At 48.5% G+C, this 16,848-nt stretch overlaps 1 protein-coding gene across 1 annotated transcript in view; it reads left to right on the forward strand.

The window, feature by feature from the left end:
• The window catches only part of ZBTB40 (zinc finger and BTB domain containing 40), a 31,134-nt gene extending 14,644 nt beyond the window's left edge, over positions 1 to 16,490 (forward strand). The window contains exons 6-17 of the mRNA XM_010189254.1: positions 2,744 to 2,880; positions 3,410 to 3,599; positions 4,384 to 4,517; positions 5,474 to 5,642; positions 10,595 to 10,999; positions 11,494 to 11,700; positions 12,407 to 12,571; positions 13,021 to 13,235; positions 13,816 to 13,978; positions 14,304 to 14,390; positions 15,360 to 15,580; positions 16,302 to 16,490. Of these exons, the coding sequence (XP_010187556.1) occupies positions 2,744 to 2,880; positions 3,410 to 3,599; positions 4,384 to 4,517; positions 5,474 to 5,642; positions 10,595 to 10,999; positions 11,494 to 11,700; positions 12,407 to 12,571; positions 13,021 to 13,235; positions 13,816 to 13,978; positions 14,304 to 14,390; positions 15,360 to 15,580; positions 16,302 to 16,490 (2,282 nt within the window). The remainder of the gene's footprint in view (positions 1 to 2,743; positions 2,881 to 3,409; positions 3,600 to 4,383; positions 4,518 to 5,473; positions 5,643 to 10,594; positions 11,000 to 11,493; positions 11,701 to 12,406; positions 12,572 to 13,020; positions 13,236 to 13,815; positions 13,979 to 14,303; positions 14,391 to 15,359; positions 15,581 to 16,301) is intronic.
• The last annotated feature ends 358 nt before the right edge of the window (positions 16,491 to 16,848 follow it).

A 16,848-nucleotide genomic window follows, 5' to 3' on the forward strand; every position in this document is an offset into this window, starting at 1 on the left:
GAATGAGATGGCCACTTAATGCAAACAAAAATGATCTGGGAGCATCGGAGTAAGAGAACTATGCCAGCAAGAAGGCCTCTGCTTTGCAATGAAACGAGCAGCGTTGGGCTCCTTCCTTGAGTTTGACACTGATAGGGTGGAAACTAGGATGTCATATCTGAAAAACAGGAGAACATTTCCCTCCATTGTCAAAATACTTTTTGGTTTTCAGTTGCTTAAAAGCAGCAGCATGTGTCTCCATAATAAATAGAACAATTTTCATGTAATAAATGCTTGGTAGGTGAAGACATCTGTAACACCTGTGGTCTATAGGTGACTTATCTCATGGTACTTGCTGGCTTTGAAAGCAAATACCTAAAACTTCCCCAGTGTTGTAGATGTCTTGACATTAAATACAGGCAATGTCTCACCTGACCGCTGTCTTTGTGAATTCCTTGTGGCTGAGGGATTGTAGGAAAAGGTCGTTGGGCTGTACTTCTCTCCTAAATCCAGGTAGGGTTTCTGCAAATTGTGGTCATGGACTTGAGGTCTTCTGTGTGGAGCAGAGTGTGCTGATGGGAGTCCCACACCATTAGACATCCTTATCTTGGTCAGCTGGTCTTCTCTTTGTTTTAGTGGGGGTATATTGTTTATTGCCTGCCTGTGGTGATTCAGGGACTTGTGAGCCCTCATCTTTTGGCTAGTGGGACAGCCTTCCACATTTGATTGGGTTTAGGCACACCCCTGAGCAGTTCAGATAGAGAGGCAAATTTCACCAGCTCTCAAGTCACTTAAAAATTAAAAACTAAACTAACATGCAGTGAAATGTAAATGAGTGTTTAATAGAAAGCAAAACTGTGCTCATAATGTTGATAATTTCCTCTGTAGCAAACATTCCCGACAGGCAGCTTGCTTTGTCATTTGTTAAGCACGATTGCTTTCTTGAAACGCCAGACTCCCAACATGGTTAATTATCTAGTGGTAATACCCATTCCAAGGAGGAGCATTTCTTAATTACACAGAGCTGAATCTCCTCAAATTGCAGCCTGAACAAACAGAAGCACAAATATTTCTTACTGTGGAAATGAAGAAAGGGAATGATCTGAGCCACTGATGGCAGCCTTTGGTGTCCCGTGCTGTCCTGCTAACAACAGAAGGAGGACGTCTTGCACGGTGATGCAGGGCATGCTCTGGTTATGGAGCTCACCTTAGTATGGCAGCAGAGCAGAGCTGAGAGCACATTTATTACAACCCAAATTTGTGTCATAAAATCAGAAACATTCTGATGGGAGAAGAGGGAAAATATTTTTAATTTGTAAACCATCCACTGATCCATGTGGAGCACATCCAAATCGTAGCTAAACCCTATGGAGCTCAAGTGCTTTGTGAGGTTCCCTTAGCTTTGGGCAGTAGATTCATGTCTCCAAGAAGCCTTTGTCCAGGGAGTTTTTCATATTAGCTCAAAATCTTCCATTGATTATTCCTATTGCCTGCCATTGCCTCCTTCTCCATCCTGGAGATCTTCTTCCTCTTGCCCAGCACTGTATGTCTTCTGGGTCCCAGAGACTGTATTTTCTTTTAACTAAGCTGCATATTTAGCTGCTTTTCTCCCCAGTAGTGCTGTGCGAATAATAGATTGTCCTGTTTCGTACTGATCCAAAATGATTAAAAGCTATAAGTACACACAAAAAAGCCCAAACCCACGCACAGATGTCTTGGATGAACTGTAGTTTTGTGTTTTGATTTCTCCTACAAAAATAATAATTTACTAACTCCAGCAGTGAAAAAAAATCCTTTTTAGATTCATCTGTTTCACAATTTCCAGCTTTATTTATCAACTAATCTGCTGACACGTACAATCATACACTGCTTTTGGTACACAATATATTTTGCCTAAGTCTCTTCCTTATCCTGTGTAAACACTGTTCCTCTTTCTTGAATTAGTCCATTGTGTCTTATACTGGGGTGCCTTTAAAGGATTGTGGTGTTACTCGAGAGTCATCGTTTCTCAGATTCATCAGGGCAAACCTCAGCAGACCCAGCTTGGAGTTAGATATGGGAGGAGGAAGGAATAAAGTTAAGGTTGCACTTTTTTAGTGTAAGGAAGAGAAGAGGATATTACTGCTGCTTTGCAATTGCAAGTCTAGTTTGTGTTCCGTTAACATTTTCACCAAGGACAACTCAGGGTTGTCCTGCTAAGTTCATGATTACCTTGGACCATCTGGGTGTTTGTAAAATGTCAGCGTGTTTGATAGTCGTACACCACTGAGACAGAGCATGTTACAGAGTTCTTTCTCGGTGGAGTGGAACGGAGATGCTCACTTCCAGACCTCTTGCAATGAAACTACAATGAGGAGTCTGTAATGGAGTCTCCTTGATAACAGGGTGTCAGAAGAGGCTGATGAACATCTCGAGGTGGTGTTTTCTCGGAGAAGGCCATCGGTTTACCTGAGACGGAGATTTTCTTCTGGGCTCAGACCAGGACTGAGACTCAGAAGGCATTTGGGTGCCAGAGATCTATTTCTGTAGACACATATGGACAGGTGATATTCTGTCTTGTCTTTGATTTGGGGAAGTTTGGATTTGTCATGTTCATCCTCAGCTTGAAGGTGAATGCTGGTGTCCTGAGTGTAAAGCACAGAGCATTATTGACCCTGGAAGAACTGGCTGCCTTGGAGTTTTTGGTCTCCTTTGGCTCTGAAGCCATTTGGGCTGCAAGATGCTGCAAGCTGAGCTGTTTTTATTTTCATTCACTTGCATTCAGCCAAATGGAGGCCAGAAGATTACGGAACCAAACTGTTGACACAATACAGAGAAGACCTAGTGGAGGTCCTCAGGGACACACAGATGCTGCTGCAGGGCATCTCTGCTGCACAGACCCTGGCTCCTGCTGAGAGAGCGGTAAGGAGAATTCTGTGTGTGTGCGAGCACATGCTGAGCTTTTATCCCCACCCTAGATCCCTATCAACTTGGATGTGGCTTTGAGCAGCCTGGTCAGGTGGGAGGTGTCCCTGCCTGTGGCAGGGTGGTTGGACTGGATGAGCTTTAGGGTCCCTTCCAACGCAAACCATTCTGTGATTTACTCCCTGTCATGGCTTGGTTTGGGGCAGTCCTCCAGCAGGACTTGGTTTGATGATTCCTTAGGATCCCATGGCAGCAGTGAAGCAGGTAATGTATATGAAGCTGAAAGCTGGCAAATAAGAGTAGCTGATCTGGGGGCTTTGGGGTGACTCAAGGAAACGGTTGATGTGTTTGGGTGAAAGGCTGGACTTCAAAGCGGTCACTACTTCGGTTGTACCATGAGCTGGGTTCTCAGCAGGGTGGGATCAAGGGAAGGCTGGGTCTGAGGTGAGCCAAGGTCATGGCTAAGTGTGATGCAGGGCAGATGGAGGGGGTCTCTCATTAGCACCTTGCTGTGGGTCTTTCCAAGGTGATGGAGCAGGTTGTGAAGTGTGAAGCTGGTGGTTTTGCCTCCCTGGTGTCAGCGGCGCTGGAGGAGCGGTCTCTGTCGGTCTCTGCCGTTTGGCAGCTGCTGCTGGCTGTGCAGGAACCTGCACCGCTGAGCGTGCTCATGGAGGAGATCCGGAAACAACCCGGCGCAGAGTTTTTCTTCCAAGCAGGTAACAGCCTTGGTGTCCCCCCATGCTCTTCCTGAGCTTTTCCTGCTGCTGGCAGGAGCTGCTTCTGACTCCTTGCCCTCTCCCTGGTTGGGAGCCTCTTCTCTTCCAATGAGTCTCTCAGCACTCGAGTCCTCAGTGAAACAGTTGATTGGTTGGAAAAGCACTTCTGTCCACAAGCGCAGCTGCTCTGCTTGTGGCTCTATGCCTTCAGATTCTGTAATGAGCAAACCTTTTGAGAGCTGGCCACCATCCTGCACTAATAACCAGCTGGAGACCCATCAGACTGAAAACAGAGGTTTCATTTCATAAATCTGTGCACAGCTGCCACCCTGTCCTCCCCAGAGCCTCAGCCTCTGGCTTTGAGTTTTGCTATTTAACCTGTCCTTTTCCCCAGAAATCATCTAAAATCTCATGCAAGTGTGAGGAGCGCTCAGGTTGGTGGTCTGGTAGGGCAGGAGATGGAGGCTGTGCAGAGCCTGGCTCTGGGTGCTGGCCCTGTGGGCAACAAAGCTGGAGTTCACCTGCCCACAGTCAGGTGCCTGGGGTGGACAAGCAGTGAGAAGTGAGGTCTGCTGGGGTTTGATGCTGGCTGTCAGTGCTGCAGTTGGTATAACCAAAGCTTGCCTGTGCTTGCTCACTGTTTCCTAGGCCCTAAAGGAGTCACTCCTGCTGTTAACAGCTCAGCTTCAGGAGTGGGGCTGGACAAAGCTAAGCGAAGCTAAGGCCTTCAGGTTCTCTTTAAAGGGGTTTTGTGCTTTTAAATACATTTGATTTTCATTTTCAGTGGCCACCAGCGAGAGCACAGCCATTGAGATCATCCTGCGGCACAGTAAGCTGATCTCGGAGGCCATCCAGCAGAGAGCGGACCTGGAGGGCTTGGCTCCAGGGGAGGCAGGGCTCACAGAAGCAGTAAAAGAGGTATGAGGGGATCCTTTCACAGCCGGCATGGTTCAGGGCTCTAAGGGTGGACAGGATCTAGTGTGCACTGAAATCAAGGGACATTACTTATGTTGGGGAAACGATCCAAAGCTGGAGGTACCCCTCTGCTGAAGTGAGAGTGTGTTTTGTGTTTTATATAAATTCTGCAAGAATTTTTAGGTAAAAGAGAGTAAAATCCAGTGAGATTCTCAGTTGGTGAAAATGTGACTCTTCAAACATGGGAAAACTGATTCAGCCCTGCAAGGGTGCTGAAGTCCTAGAGCAAGCAGAGCTGCCAGGGGGTGGGTTTCCATTTGAGTTGGCTGTTCCAGGACACACAAGAATGAAACACTCCTAGAAGATGCAGTGAGGGTGCTGTGATTGTGTGGCAATCCAGAGTGCCTTGCCTGTTTTCCCTTTGACAAGGAAAACGGGCTGTGTTAGTAACGAGCTGGCCTTTTCCACCAAGCAGTCTGTGGTTGCTCATTTCTGCTCTGTTTAGCTGCTGCTGGAGATCTGATATTTGAGGTATGTATGGGCATGCAGAGACCCTTGCCTTGGTTCCTCTTGCAGTGGGGGACTGAAGCAGGTCTGGATTTGGAAGGGAGAGTGAAAAACCGAGAGAGAGGTCTGTGAGTTAGATAAGGTTGTAATACTGTAAGACATTGAGGAACTGCTCTTTCCATGGAAAGGTGGTTTTAAGTGAGCTAGTACCAAAATAGAAAGTCTGAAAATTTAATTTGTTACTTTTTTTTAATCCTGAATTTCTCTCAGCTCATGCACTTAGATCAATGGAGGGGCAAAGACCTGTATGGAAAGAGATTTCTGGTTTCTCAAAGCAGGTTCCCAGCAGTAGAGATGAAACAAAGAGAATGAGCCCTCACTCCCAGACCATCCCGACCTTTCACAGCCCAAAATCTCTGTCATGTGATGTTTTCTTCTTCTTACTTCTCCAGCTACTGAGTATTTCTGCTCAGAAGGAAAGTTCAGAGGCCTCCTTGAAAGCAGCTCTGAGCACAGCCCAGGAGAAGTCTGTCCTAGCCATGAAGATCTGTCAGCTGCTGTGCACTGTCCATGAGTCCTTCCCGGGCCTACAGCCAGTGATGCAAGAGCTGGGACATGTGGGTAAGAAAAGCACAGGCTTTCATCCTTCTGTGGTCTTTTACACACAGTTATGGAAGCCTTGGGCAGATTGGTAGTGGACCTCGGTGTCTTGGTGGCCTAAGGTCATTTCACAACCCTCAGCCAGATGTTGGGGTTGTGCTTGCAGGAGGATTGACATGGGTGACCTCTGGATCCAAGAACTGGAGCAGGCATTTCTCTTGCTGGTAAAACGCACCAGATTAAAGTTTGTGTTATGAGGGTTGCAGTGATCGTAACCAACTCCATATGGGTATTCCTTAACTGTGTTTGCATTTCTCCACCTCAACCCTTGCTCTGGAGGCATTTAAGCAACTTAGTTATGTAATTTGTGTCTATACTGGGTTATTTTTCAGAATTTTTATCCCTAACTGGTAGAGTTTCTTTGGCTCTTCCCATACTGTTGAATCTGTGTATCTGTGGACACTTCACAGGCTGATTGCTAAAAGGTCACAGCAAAGTGCACTTGCCATGTGCAAAGACGACCGTGATGGTGTATTTTGTAGTCCCAGACTAGTTTCTGAGTTTGTTTCCTCATTGTGCTTTAATTTGATCTTGCTATGTGTACACTTTACAGAGCAAACGATCCCCTGGGAGGGTCCCACAGCAGTAGGGGAATGTTACATACTGTACTAGTTTGGCAAAGGTATGAACAAAACATATGCAGATAGCACTTCGGTAAGCTCCAGAAACAAATGCATAGCAATAATCATGTGCAAGACCCTGCCCTGAACTGTGGGAAGCTTTCCAGCTGAGTCAAATTGTACTGGAAGGAAGACTGCTTAACAGAATTTGGAGCTTTAATGAAAAAGATAAGAGGGCCATGAAGCTAACTGCAGGTTTGCATTCTCTTGAAAAGGATGCAAATGTGACTTCTTTATTCTGTTTGCTCACATACATTTTTATGGCATCATGTTTCCTGGTGCATCCATATTCTTTGGGCTGCAGAGTTCACTGGGATGTGCAAAGTGTGATTTTTATCCAAGCACAGGCGCTGGTTCAGATCAATCCATCCCTATCACTCACGGTGCCAGAGCTGCTTAGCTTACAGCACAGTGTGGAAATACCAGCAGATTGCTGAGTAGTTAGAGTAAGCAGCTCGTTATTAATGTCTTGTCTTTTTTTTAGGGGTAGAAGGCTTGAAAACTTGGGTCAGGGCCACAATCAGTCTTTATGAATGAACACAAGCCTCCTGGCTCAGACACTTGTCGTTGTTTTGTGTTTGACAGTGACAGGCAAAGCTGATGTTCCCCATGTGCTCTGAAGGGGCAGGGAGCGACCCATGCTCTGTACCCCAGGTTTGTTAGCTTGTCTGTTCTTGAGCAACAGGGAAATTTGGGGTGGTAGATGGGACTGGGTGACTGGGAGCAGCATGCATCTAGAAGAAACTGAGGATCTGGATTGCCGCTGTAGCCATTGGGCTCAGAGGATGGTAGCACACGCTCTGCTCTCCTTGATTCAGTGGCCTTGGTGGTCTCCCTCAGAGATGTGCGAGACTGTAGATCCTCTGTCCATGCCTAGTTCAGATCTGGGTCATTTCTTCTAACTCCAGCAAGAGCCGCCACCAATCCAGCTGGCTTTTTCACCTGGTCATGGCTCTGATGAGGATTTCCAGAGAAAAGGCAATTCCTTCTCATCTGCTATTCCTTCTCTGGTGCTGCAGGCCCCACTCCTCTTGACCCTGTCTGACCAAGGGATGTGACTCTAGAGGAGGTAAGCCAAACAAATTTGTACGTGCCTGTGAACATGCAGCCCGCCTTAGCTCCTGGACACCTTGTAGCACTCACCAGCAAGGGACCTGGGGAGTCAGCTAGATTGCTCTGGCAGATGCCTACTTCTCTGGCACTTATATCAAAGAGAGCAGACTGCTGTTACTAAATGCCTTTGCAGGGCTTCAAGCCAAGGTTGAGACAAAATCAAGCAAGAAGCAACATCAAAAACAAGCACCCTGAAAAAACGATATTTACTTGGCAAAAGCATATATTCTGTATAAAGTGTCCAGGGGAAGATTGTCAGTTACCAGCCCCTTCTTGGCATCCTGCAGATCTTTACACTGAATTTCCATATCTTAATTTCTAGGCCAGTCTCCTCAGCTCTGGTATCACTGCTTACCAGCACTAAATGTTGCAGGTGGCTTTGTGGATCTATAGCCATGTGGCTTTTGGCATGAGATGTGAATGATAACTGCAGGCCTCATGTTTGAGGGATGTGAGCTTCTGCTTGAAACAGAGAAGATCTTAAGTTTCTGAAGAATGCGTGCTGCATGGAGATGCATGCAATTTGCATTTCCCCTTGAAAGCAACATGTTTTACATCTCTACTAAAAAAAATAATTCTGATACTTAATTCAGGTGAGCTGAAGCATTTGGAAAGCTCTAGGCATCCCTGTGGAGGAGACTCTGTGTCCATCCCCCACCACACTCAGCATCATCAAAGTAGTGGATTGGTTTCTTTGGTGGAGGTACACTATGAAATCTGTTGGCTTCTCCCTGGTCCCTTCTGTAGTTGGAGCACTTTCACTGTTGGCAACTGCTACTTGCAAGGATGAGGTTTAGCTCTTCAAGCCAACTCCATAACCTCCTCTCTAGCCATCTGCTTTCCAGGTCTCTGCACAGTCATTTCTTGGGAGATCATGTTTGTTAAGAGATGCGTCACTTTCAAATCTCAGAAATGTGTCAAGAACTCCAGCAAAAAGGCTTTTGCTCTGCGTAGTCTTTGAGTTTAAAAAAGACAGTTACCATTTAACTTAGGCTTGAGGCAGCCCCTGGAATTGTTGAACTGTAAGGTCTGCAAGCAAAATGCCCTTTTCTCCTGAAAAGCTGCTGTGCTAGAAGCCACCATGCATGTCAGCAGCCATCAGAATGACCTTTAAGATGAACACAGGAGGTTCAACTTAAACATAAGGAAAAACTTCTTTACTATGAGGGTGACAGAGCCCTGGACCAGGCTGCTCAGAGAGGTTGTGGAGTTTCCTTCTCTGGAGACATTCAAAACCTGCCTGGACACGTTCCTCTGTGATCTTCTCCAGGTGATCCTGCTCTAGCAGGAGTTGGACTGAGTGATCTCCAGAGGGCCCTTCCAACCCCCACCATGCTGGGATTCTGAGAGTTGCTGCCCTGATGTCGCAGTGCCACGTGTCCCCTCTTCTGTTGAGGCAGCAGCCAGCCTGTGGTACCTGATGCTGTTAAAGGAACCTGTACATTCATCAACCTGACCTTACTGTCACATCAGCTTTGTGTCATGCAGTTCAGCATGTCATCCTTTCTCCCGTCTCATGGTAGCCAGACTTTGAAAGCCTTCTGAGAGTCTGTTCCATCATCAGTCGAGGTTCCTCCTCCTGTCCAAGGTGTATATATTGTACCAGCATGGTACTACAGGATGCAGGTACCCAGCGATTGATTTCATGTGATCTTCTTCAGCTTGCTTTCAGAACTGTTCCCCAGGGGTAGTAGTGTCCCCCTGAAGACAGCAGTTCCTGGGACTCCTTTATGTATTTCCCCATGAAGGTGGACTGAAATTGAGAGCTCTCGCTGCCTTTATACCACTACAGTCTTGTGCTGTTGTCTAGGCTAAAGTCTTGTAATGCTGAACAACATTTTCACAGGCATGAGAGCAGGAGGACCATGAGTGCACTGGGGTCTGTGACAAAACTCCTTTGCACTTCATGTGACTCAGGTTGCACCCCTGCTGCCATGGTACTTCTAGACATTTCCAGTCCCGATTTCCTTAGTGCCCATATCTTCATCCACATTCATCCTGTCCAGCAATGTTGACTCTCTGACATTCAACATTCCTGGGGAGTCTAAAGACTTATTCACTTGGATCAGAAAAACTGATAGTGTTGGTTTTAGGGATGTGGGAAGAGACCTTAGAGTTGAAAGGTGTGTATTGCTACCTTGATAGAGCAGGACAAACTGGAAACCAGTCTTCCAGTCTGTTTTTCTCCCTTGATGCATTCAGGGGTCAGTGGGTCACTACCTGACAACTTAAGATTTCCAAATCTGTTGAATATTCATCTCACCTGGTTTCTAGTTGGCTGGAAAACCAGGCCAGTATCACTGTGCAGAGAGGACTCTTTGCTGAGCTTTTCCCATAGCGAGAAAGGCAGAAACAAAGTTTTGCAAGCACAAGCTAAATTTCCTGTGCATTGGCAAAAGGAGAAGTCTGCACTGGTTTCCATGGCCACACAGTTGCATGGTTCTCATTATAGCAGAGAAGTCAAATATGTCTGTTTGTATTTTGATTTCTTCCATATGTGCATTCCCTGTGGGCCTTTTCTGTAGATTGAGATCCTAGGTGAATTTTCCAGCTTGTGCTTTTTGAGATGATGGTGTTACAGGGACTCAGAAAAGCATTATACTTTGTAAGAAGTGAATGTAATGAGTGATTTAAAATACCTCAGGGCCCTAACCAGAAGACTCAAAAGGGTCTTAGCAAGATTATCTGTTCCCTTTCAAAGAGTTTGCGTTTGGGGAGTGTTCCTGAGATTTCTTGTAATTAATGGCTGGATATTATCCACCATCAATGGCAGATTTAGTATTATACCTGAGGCTCAGATCTTCAAACATTTTAAGCACAAGCATAACTTCATGTGTCTGAGCAGGAGGCAGACGCTTGGAAGCAACAGTTGTTCCTGTTTGAGAAGGAAGCTCTTTGGAAAATCTGACACTGGCTGTTACCTTCTAATCCAGCCCCCTGGGTAGGTGTGGTTGGAGAAACTCAGGCACCATTCTTTCATGCATTGTGCCATGCTTGGCCACAGCTACTTCTGCGCAGAGCCATGTACCACCGCTGTGATGGGACAGCGTGTCCAATGTGTGTCTGCTTTTGCTGTGGAGAGACAACTCTCTGTGTAGGAGCATTCAGGAGATGCGAGACTGAGGGGCTGGTGGCCAGTCCTGCTGGTTACCACTGAAACAGGGATTGCTATTTCCACAGGTCTCTTGACTGAGGGAAGCAGTGACAAACCTGGGATTAGGAAGTGGAAAGTGAACAGTGAATCACAAGTTGAAGCTCTGGAAAAAGATGAGGAGAAGGCAGGAGGTGCTAGTGCCAAGGAACCAAAGGAACCCCAAGAAAAATCTTCCAAGAAGAGTTTTGTCTGCAAAGCCTGCGACAAGACCTTCCACTTCTACTGCCGCCTGAAGGTGCATGTGAAACGTTGTCGAGTGGCCAGAGGAAAGCAAATTCAGTGTAAGGAATGCAGTGAGGTCAAGTCGACAAAGAAGGAGCTGGAGAAGCATCAGCTGGAGGTCCACGGGTTGGTGGGGACGGCCAAGAAGAAGAAGAGGAGGCACCCCGTGGCGTGTGACATCTGTGGCCGAGAGTTTGCTCATGCCTCAGGTAGGGTTGGTGGGAGAAGGGGTGTTTGGACAGAATTCTGGACAATATAATAAAACGATAGTGAAATCTCCTCCTCCTCCTCCCTGCAGCTTTGTGGGAGCTGTGTGTGAGAAATGTGGCTTAGCTTATTTCTGCTGCCCCACTGAGCACAACCACTTTCTGATTAGTTCTTCCCTAATTGGTTTTCCACATGGCTCATCAAGGAGAAGTGGGGCTACTGGCAAATTTAAAAGCTTCCAAAAATAATCAAGCTGTTCCAGTTCTGTGGCAGGTTTAGCAGGACGAGTAAGTTGAGTTGAGTCTCTTTGCCTTCCCTGTGGCAGCTCACAGTATCCTGGTGGATGTCTGGGCTGCAGGGCATGGGGGAACCCCCACTGTCATGGGTGGGCTGGTGGACCTCTGGGCTAGGTGGAGTGGTGCCTCTGCAGCAGGGTCAGGCAGGGCTGGCCATAGGTCCCACCAATGCCACCCTGGTGTCCTGCCTGCCTCCCCAGGGATGCAGTACCACAAGCTGACGGAGCACTTTGACGAAAAGCCCTTCTCCTGTGAGGAGTGCGGGGCCAAGTTCGCAGCCAACTCCACGCTGAAGAACCACCTGCGGCTGCACACGGGGGACCGGCCCTTCATGTGCAAGCATTGCCTGATGACTTTCATGCAGGCTTCAGCCCTTGCTTACCACACCAAGAAGAAGCACGCTGAGGGTGAGCCTTCCTTCCATCCCCCGCTTTTTCCCCTGTTCCTCCATCTGCCTCCTGGTTGCTCCTTTGGGGGAGCCCTGGGCAGTAGGCTGCTCCCAGATCTCCTTTATCTGTGTGTTTTTTTTCTGCAGTTCCCCACTTTGCCTTTCTCCCATCCACTTCTCCAGGCCCTGTGATTAGCCACCCAGTTAGCAGTTTGCTCACTACTAAGAGGATCTTCTTCTTCCTCTTCTGTATCTTTCTCCTGAATAGCTCCTCTCTGACCCCTCTCTTTTAGACTCCTGCAATGTGTCTTCCTCCCTCCGCTTAACCTGCTTTCTCCCATCCTTCCCTGTGGCTTAATTTCACATAGTACTCATGCTAGCACTTCTCCTACCCCTAAACCCAGCCTCATCCACTACCAGGATATGAGCATATTGTAGCTGGGCAGTTAATTTTGAACATGAGACATGCCAGAAGCATGTAGTGCCTCGAGAAGCATGTAGTACCTCCAGATACTTGAAATCTGTAGAAATATAATACTCCCTGCACAGGTGCAGTTTTCTCCAGCACCTCTAGGACCTTCTTGACCCTGCGCTGTGATGCCCTGACCACCCCAGGAAAGCCTGTCCAGTTTATGATCTCTCCCCTCTCCCTCTGAAATTAGGTGTAGTCCAGGCAGAGCTCCTGTCCCAGTAGGTGCAGGCTCTTACGCTGGGTGTCACTGCAGGGAAGATGTACGCCTGCCAGTACTGCGATGCTGTGTTCGCCCAGTCCATCGAGCTGTCACGCCACGTCCGGACTCACACGGGGGACAAGCCGTATGTCTGCCGGGAGTGTGGGAAAGGCTTTCGCCAGGCCAACGGGCTCTCCATCCACCTCCGAACCTTCCACAGTGAGTGTGGCTGGGTGGCAAAAAAAGGCAAGGCACGTTTCCTGCAGGGTCATGGCAGACACATCCATGCCAGCAGAGACTTGTGTGGGTGTTACTGGTGCCTGCAGGCTGGCTGGCTGTCTTGTGGTGGGATTTTTCCCTCCCAAGAAAAGGAAGACTCTCTTTAGTGGTTTGTTGCTCTGAGTAGGGTTATTCTGAGTAGGAAACAACAGGGGTGACTTCCAGCAAACTGTGAGCTGCTGGGAGCCCAGCATGGGAAGCTGTAGGTGAGCAGGAGCAGCAACATCTCTATGCAAAGCCAGAGCTCCAGTGCTAGTTTTCGTCTGGGAAGTAACAAGTGTTTCTTTTCTTGTTCTTTCCTCCCTCTGTGAATTCCCCTCTTAATTATTTTCTTTTTCCCCCCTAATTTCTTCACCCCCTGTGGTTTTTATTGTGTCTCTGGGTCACAGACATCGAAGATCCCTATGACTGCAAGAAATGCCGGATGAGCTTTGCCACGCTGCAGGAGCACCGCAAGCACATCCACGAAGCCCACTCCCGGGAGTACCACCCCTGCCCTACCTGCTCCAAAGTCTTCAGCGCCCCGTCCGTCCTGGAGCGACACATGGTGACCCATGTCGGAGGAAAGCCCTTTAGCTGTGAGATCTGTGACAAAGCTTACCAGGTGAGCTGGTGCTGCAAGAATTTGGTCTCATGTGCTGGAGGTTGCCATTGCCTGCTCCTGCACCAAGATGTCTCTCCTGGCCATGAGTGCTGAGGGCGAGAGTTTGGGGTCAATAGAGGAGGCAGAGTCCATAGGGAAAAGGCTGGTCCATGGAGAGAGATGGGCTGTAACTGAAAAGGGCTGCATACCTGCTGATTTGGAACCTCGGGAATCTCTTTCACCCAAGTTTCTAGCTGCCAGGAAGTGTAGGAATAAAAATACTCATGTTGCAAATGGCATGCCTCAGTGGGAGCTTGTGTGGGAGCACACACTTTGTTCCTACAAAGGAACAGAAATTCACACCAAAAGGAGACCTGCAGTGCTTGAGATAAGGATGAGGGATTCACAGTGTTCGGCTCTTCAGGGGCAATGGAGAAACAGAAGTGAGGTGTTAGCTGTTGTCCCGTGCCAGGATGAGCAGGTCTTGTACCTGCTGAGCACAACCCCACTGTTCCTGTTGCTTTCCACACAGTTTCTTGCTGTCATGATGTCCCTGGAACAACTTTGTTTTGTAACCATGATTTGATCCTTATCATTGCAGCAGTTGTCAGGGTTATGGTATCACAACCGGACCCACCACCCTGATGTCTTTGCAGCTCAGAATCACCGCTCCTCCAAGTTCTCCTCCCTGCAGTGCAGCTCCTGTGACAAAACCTTCTCCAGCACTGCTGCTCACCGAAAGCACGTCAAGGCAGAGCACGCAGGTAACGGCCCATTCATTAGCGAACAAAAACGTGTCTTCTGGGAGAGATGTAGTAATAACTCTGATAGGACAAGGTTGCACATCCCATTTACCTGCAAATCACAATAGATTATTCGTATCCTGTAGCTATCTCTTCTGGCAAGTCTCTTCTCTGTGTCTTGCACCTCACTTGCTCCTGGCCTCTCCTTTTCTTGCCTTATCTCCAAAGATGCCCCTCGTGTCTGTATGCATCTGTGATGTTGCTGAAATACTAACAAGGAATGTGCAGAAGGTCTCTTGTAGAAGATCTTGGGTGCACACTGTTCTGTTCTTGGCCTTGTTTGCAGATGTGAAGTTCCATGAGTGTGAAACATGCAAGGAGCTCTTCCCCACGCTGGCTCTCCTGCAGGTCCACATGAAGTGCAGGCACTCAGGTCTGTTACATTTGCTGTTCATGTTAACTTGTGAGCAATAACTGCTCTCAGTGATGTCTAAGTTGTAAGTGGGAGAGTGAAGATGGACATGGTAAGGAAGTAGAGTGTGAGGAAACAATATATGGATGAACTGGAAAAGCACTTGGTTTAGTGAGACTGGGACATGCTTGTTAAGCTCCTGGAACCACTGAAGTCAAGGAGGGGTCTAGATTTACTTGTAGCAGCAGAGAAGAGAGCTTAAGTGCAGTTGAGGAGACATCAGCACAGAGAAACGAGGATTTGAACCCTAAGCATTGGGGTTTGTGGAGGACAGAGCTAGTGGGAGACTGGAATAAAAGGGAGTTTAGCACCAGAAAGATCAGAGAGGGTCCTGGGCTTGGGGAGATCACACCAAGGGGTTTTTGGCAGATGGGCAAACTGAAGCAAGGCTATGAGGGCAGAGTGAACTGGCAGACAAGACTACTATGAACAGTGAGTCCCCAGGGCTGTGCAGAGGATAGCAGGAAAGGATATGGATTAGGAGACAATGGAGGGGACAGTCAACAGGAGCCTGGAGAGTGAGGAAGGAGAAGACCTAGACAGCTCTGTCTGAGAGGAGCCAGCCCTTGGGGTGGATAAGGGGTTTGCGATAGCTGAATTGGGAGGTGCAAGCCGGGCCAGCAAGCAGCAATGCTGGATGGTGCAAGGGAACAGGGAGATGTTGGCGAGAAGGGACAGCCGCAGCTACAGTCGGATCCACCAGCTTGATTTCTGAATGTCAGTGCTGCAGGGAGCTGGAGCTAAAATGGACCTGAACAGCCATTGTTTGACAGACAGTGGTATATCCAGCAGAAGGGACTCTGGCACACACTGCCCTGAGTCCCTGCTGGGTTTCAGCCCTGTGTGTCCTGGCCATGTGCAGCTCCCTGTGCCCTGGGACTGGTCCTGGCTGTGGCAGCCCAGACTCAAGGCAATGTTTTGTCCCTGCAGGCTCCCAGCCATTTTGCTGCTTGTACTGCTCAGCATCCTTCTGCTTCCCTGGGGCCCTGCAGAACCACGTCACCAGTGAGCACTTCAAGCAGACAGAGAGCACCTTCCCCTGCAAGCTCTGCGGGGAGCTCTTCCCCTCCCAGGGTGAGCTGGAGGGGCACTACCGTGCTGAGCACCCGAAAGTGGTCTTCTCCCAGGCCACCACAGCCCAGATTGTGCAGGTAAAGCCTGTTCTGTGCCACACCCCTCGTGTTCATCCATCCTCCCCTGCAAACCCTCTTACTCTTCCCAAATCCACCCTATGGCTCCTGCCTCCCTTTCTGCTCCCTGCTTCCCCCTCCTTAGAGGGGTCCAGGATGCAAGTCCCCAGCCCGCAGTGCTCTGAGGTTTCTGTGCCAGTGCTTGGTGGGCTTGCTGGAGGAGAAACAGCTCAGTCCTGGTTTTCAGGAGCTGAGGGGGAAGGTCTGACAGTGTTGCAGAGGTGCCTGGTTACTCAGAGGCTATTAAAACCCAGATGACATAGCCTGAGGCTATTTTATTTGAGGCCAAATGCTAGGCTTGAACCCAGACTTTCTCTTCAGTATCTCAGCCATCAGTGGAGAGCAGCTCCTTGGATGTGTGAGCCAAGTGTGCAAGATTCCCTGGGCTAGCATTCCTCCAGTGGATAATCACAGAGCGTTTATTGTCTACAACTGCTTGTGGAGCTAAATTATAGCAATTTTATGGAAAGAAATATTTAAATTACTCTCCTGTCTTCTCTTTTGCATCATTGGTGTGTGTGGTTTGGCGTTTCCCATTAGTCTCACGCCTATTGTAATTGCAGACCTCTGGTGTGAAGCTAAATGTTATTACCAGAGCTGTGGCTGGGAAGGATGTGGGTAGCAAAGTGATTGAGGGGAAAGCGGTGCTGCAAGCGTCTGACTCCGGTCATCTTCCACACAGGTGATCCAGACGTCGGAGCAAGGAGCAGCAGAGCACATCATCTCTTTTGATGAGGCCCAACTCGCTGGCTCCCAAGTCTTTGTGACATTGCCTGAATCCCAGCTGAGCCAAGCTGGCTCTGAGCTGGTGGCAGTGGCCATGGAGGACTTGTTCGATGATAAAGTCACTCTGATTTGTGAAGAAACCTAGTAAGAGTGAGCAGCGGGTGCCCATGCATAAACTCGTTCAGGAGCTGCTCCAGCAGGGAGACCGAGGGTTTCTTTGGGAAAGCAGCCCTGGGTATGTGACACTGCAGAAGAGATGGCATGCAGCAAGCAGAGCATGGCCAAGGACAGGAGAGGTTTGTAGGCACTCACAAGGGCCTGGGAAGCCCCCCTTCAGTCAGCAGCTGCCAGTTCAGGTGAGCTGGACCACTTATCCCTCTCGGCTTGAGAGAAATAAAGCAGCAGAGGAAAAAAATGAGAATTGAGTGTGGTCATGTGTGTTCCTCCACTGGTGCGGACAGAGCTGAGAGGAGGAGACTAGTGCAGGACAAAGCTGGGCTGGT

The sequence above is a fragment of the Mesitornis unicolor genome, unplaced genomic scaffold (assembly GCF_000695765.1).
Source record: "Mesitornis unicolor isolate BGI_N332 unplaced genomic scaffold, ASM69576v1 scaffold23527, whole genome shotgun sequence".
Classification (NCBI taxonomy): Eukaryota; Metazoa; Chordata; class Aves; order Mesitornithiformes; family Mesitornithidae; genus Mesitornis; species Mesitornis unicolor.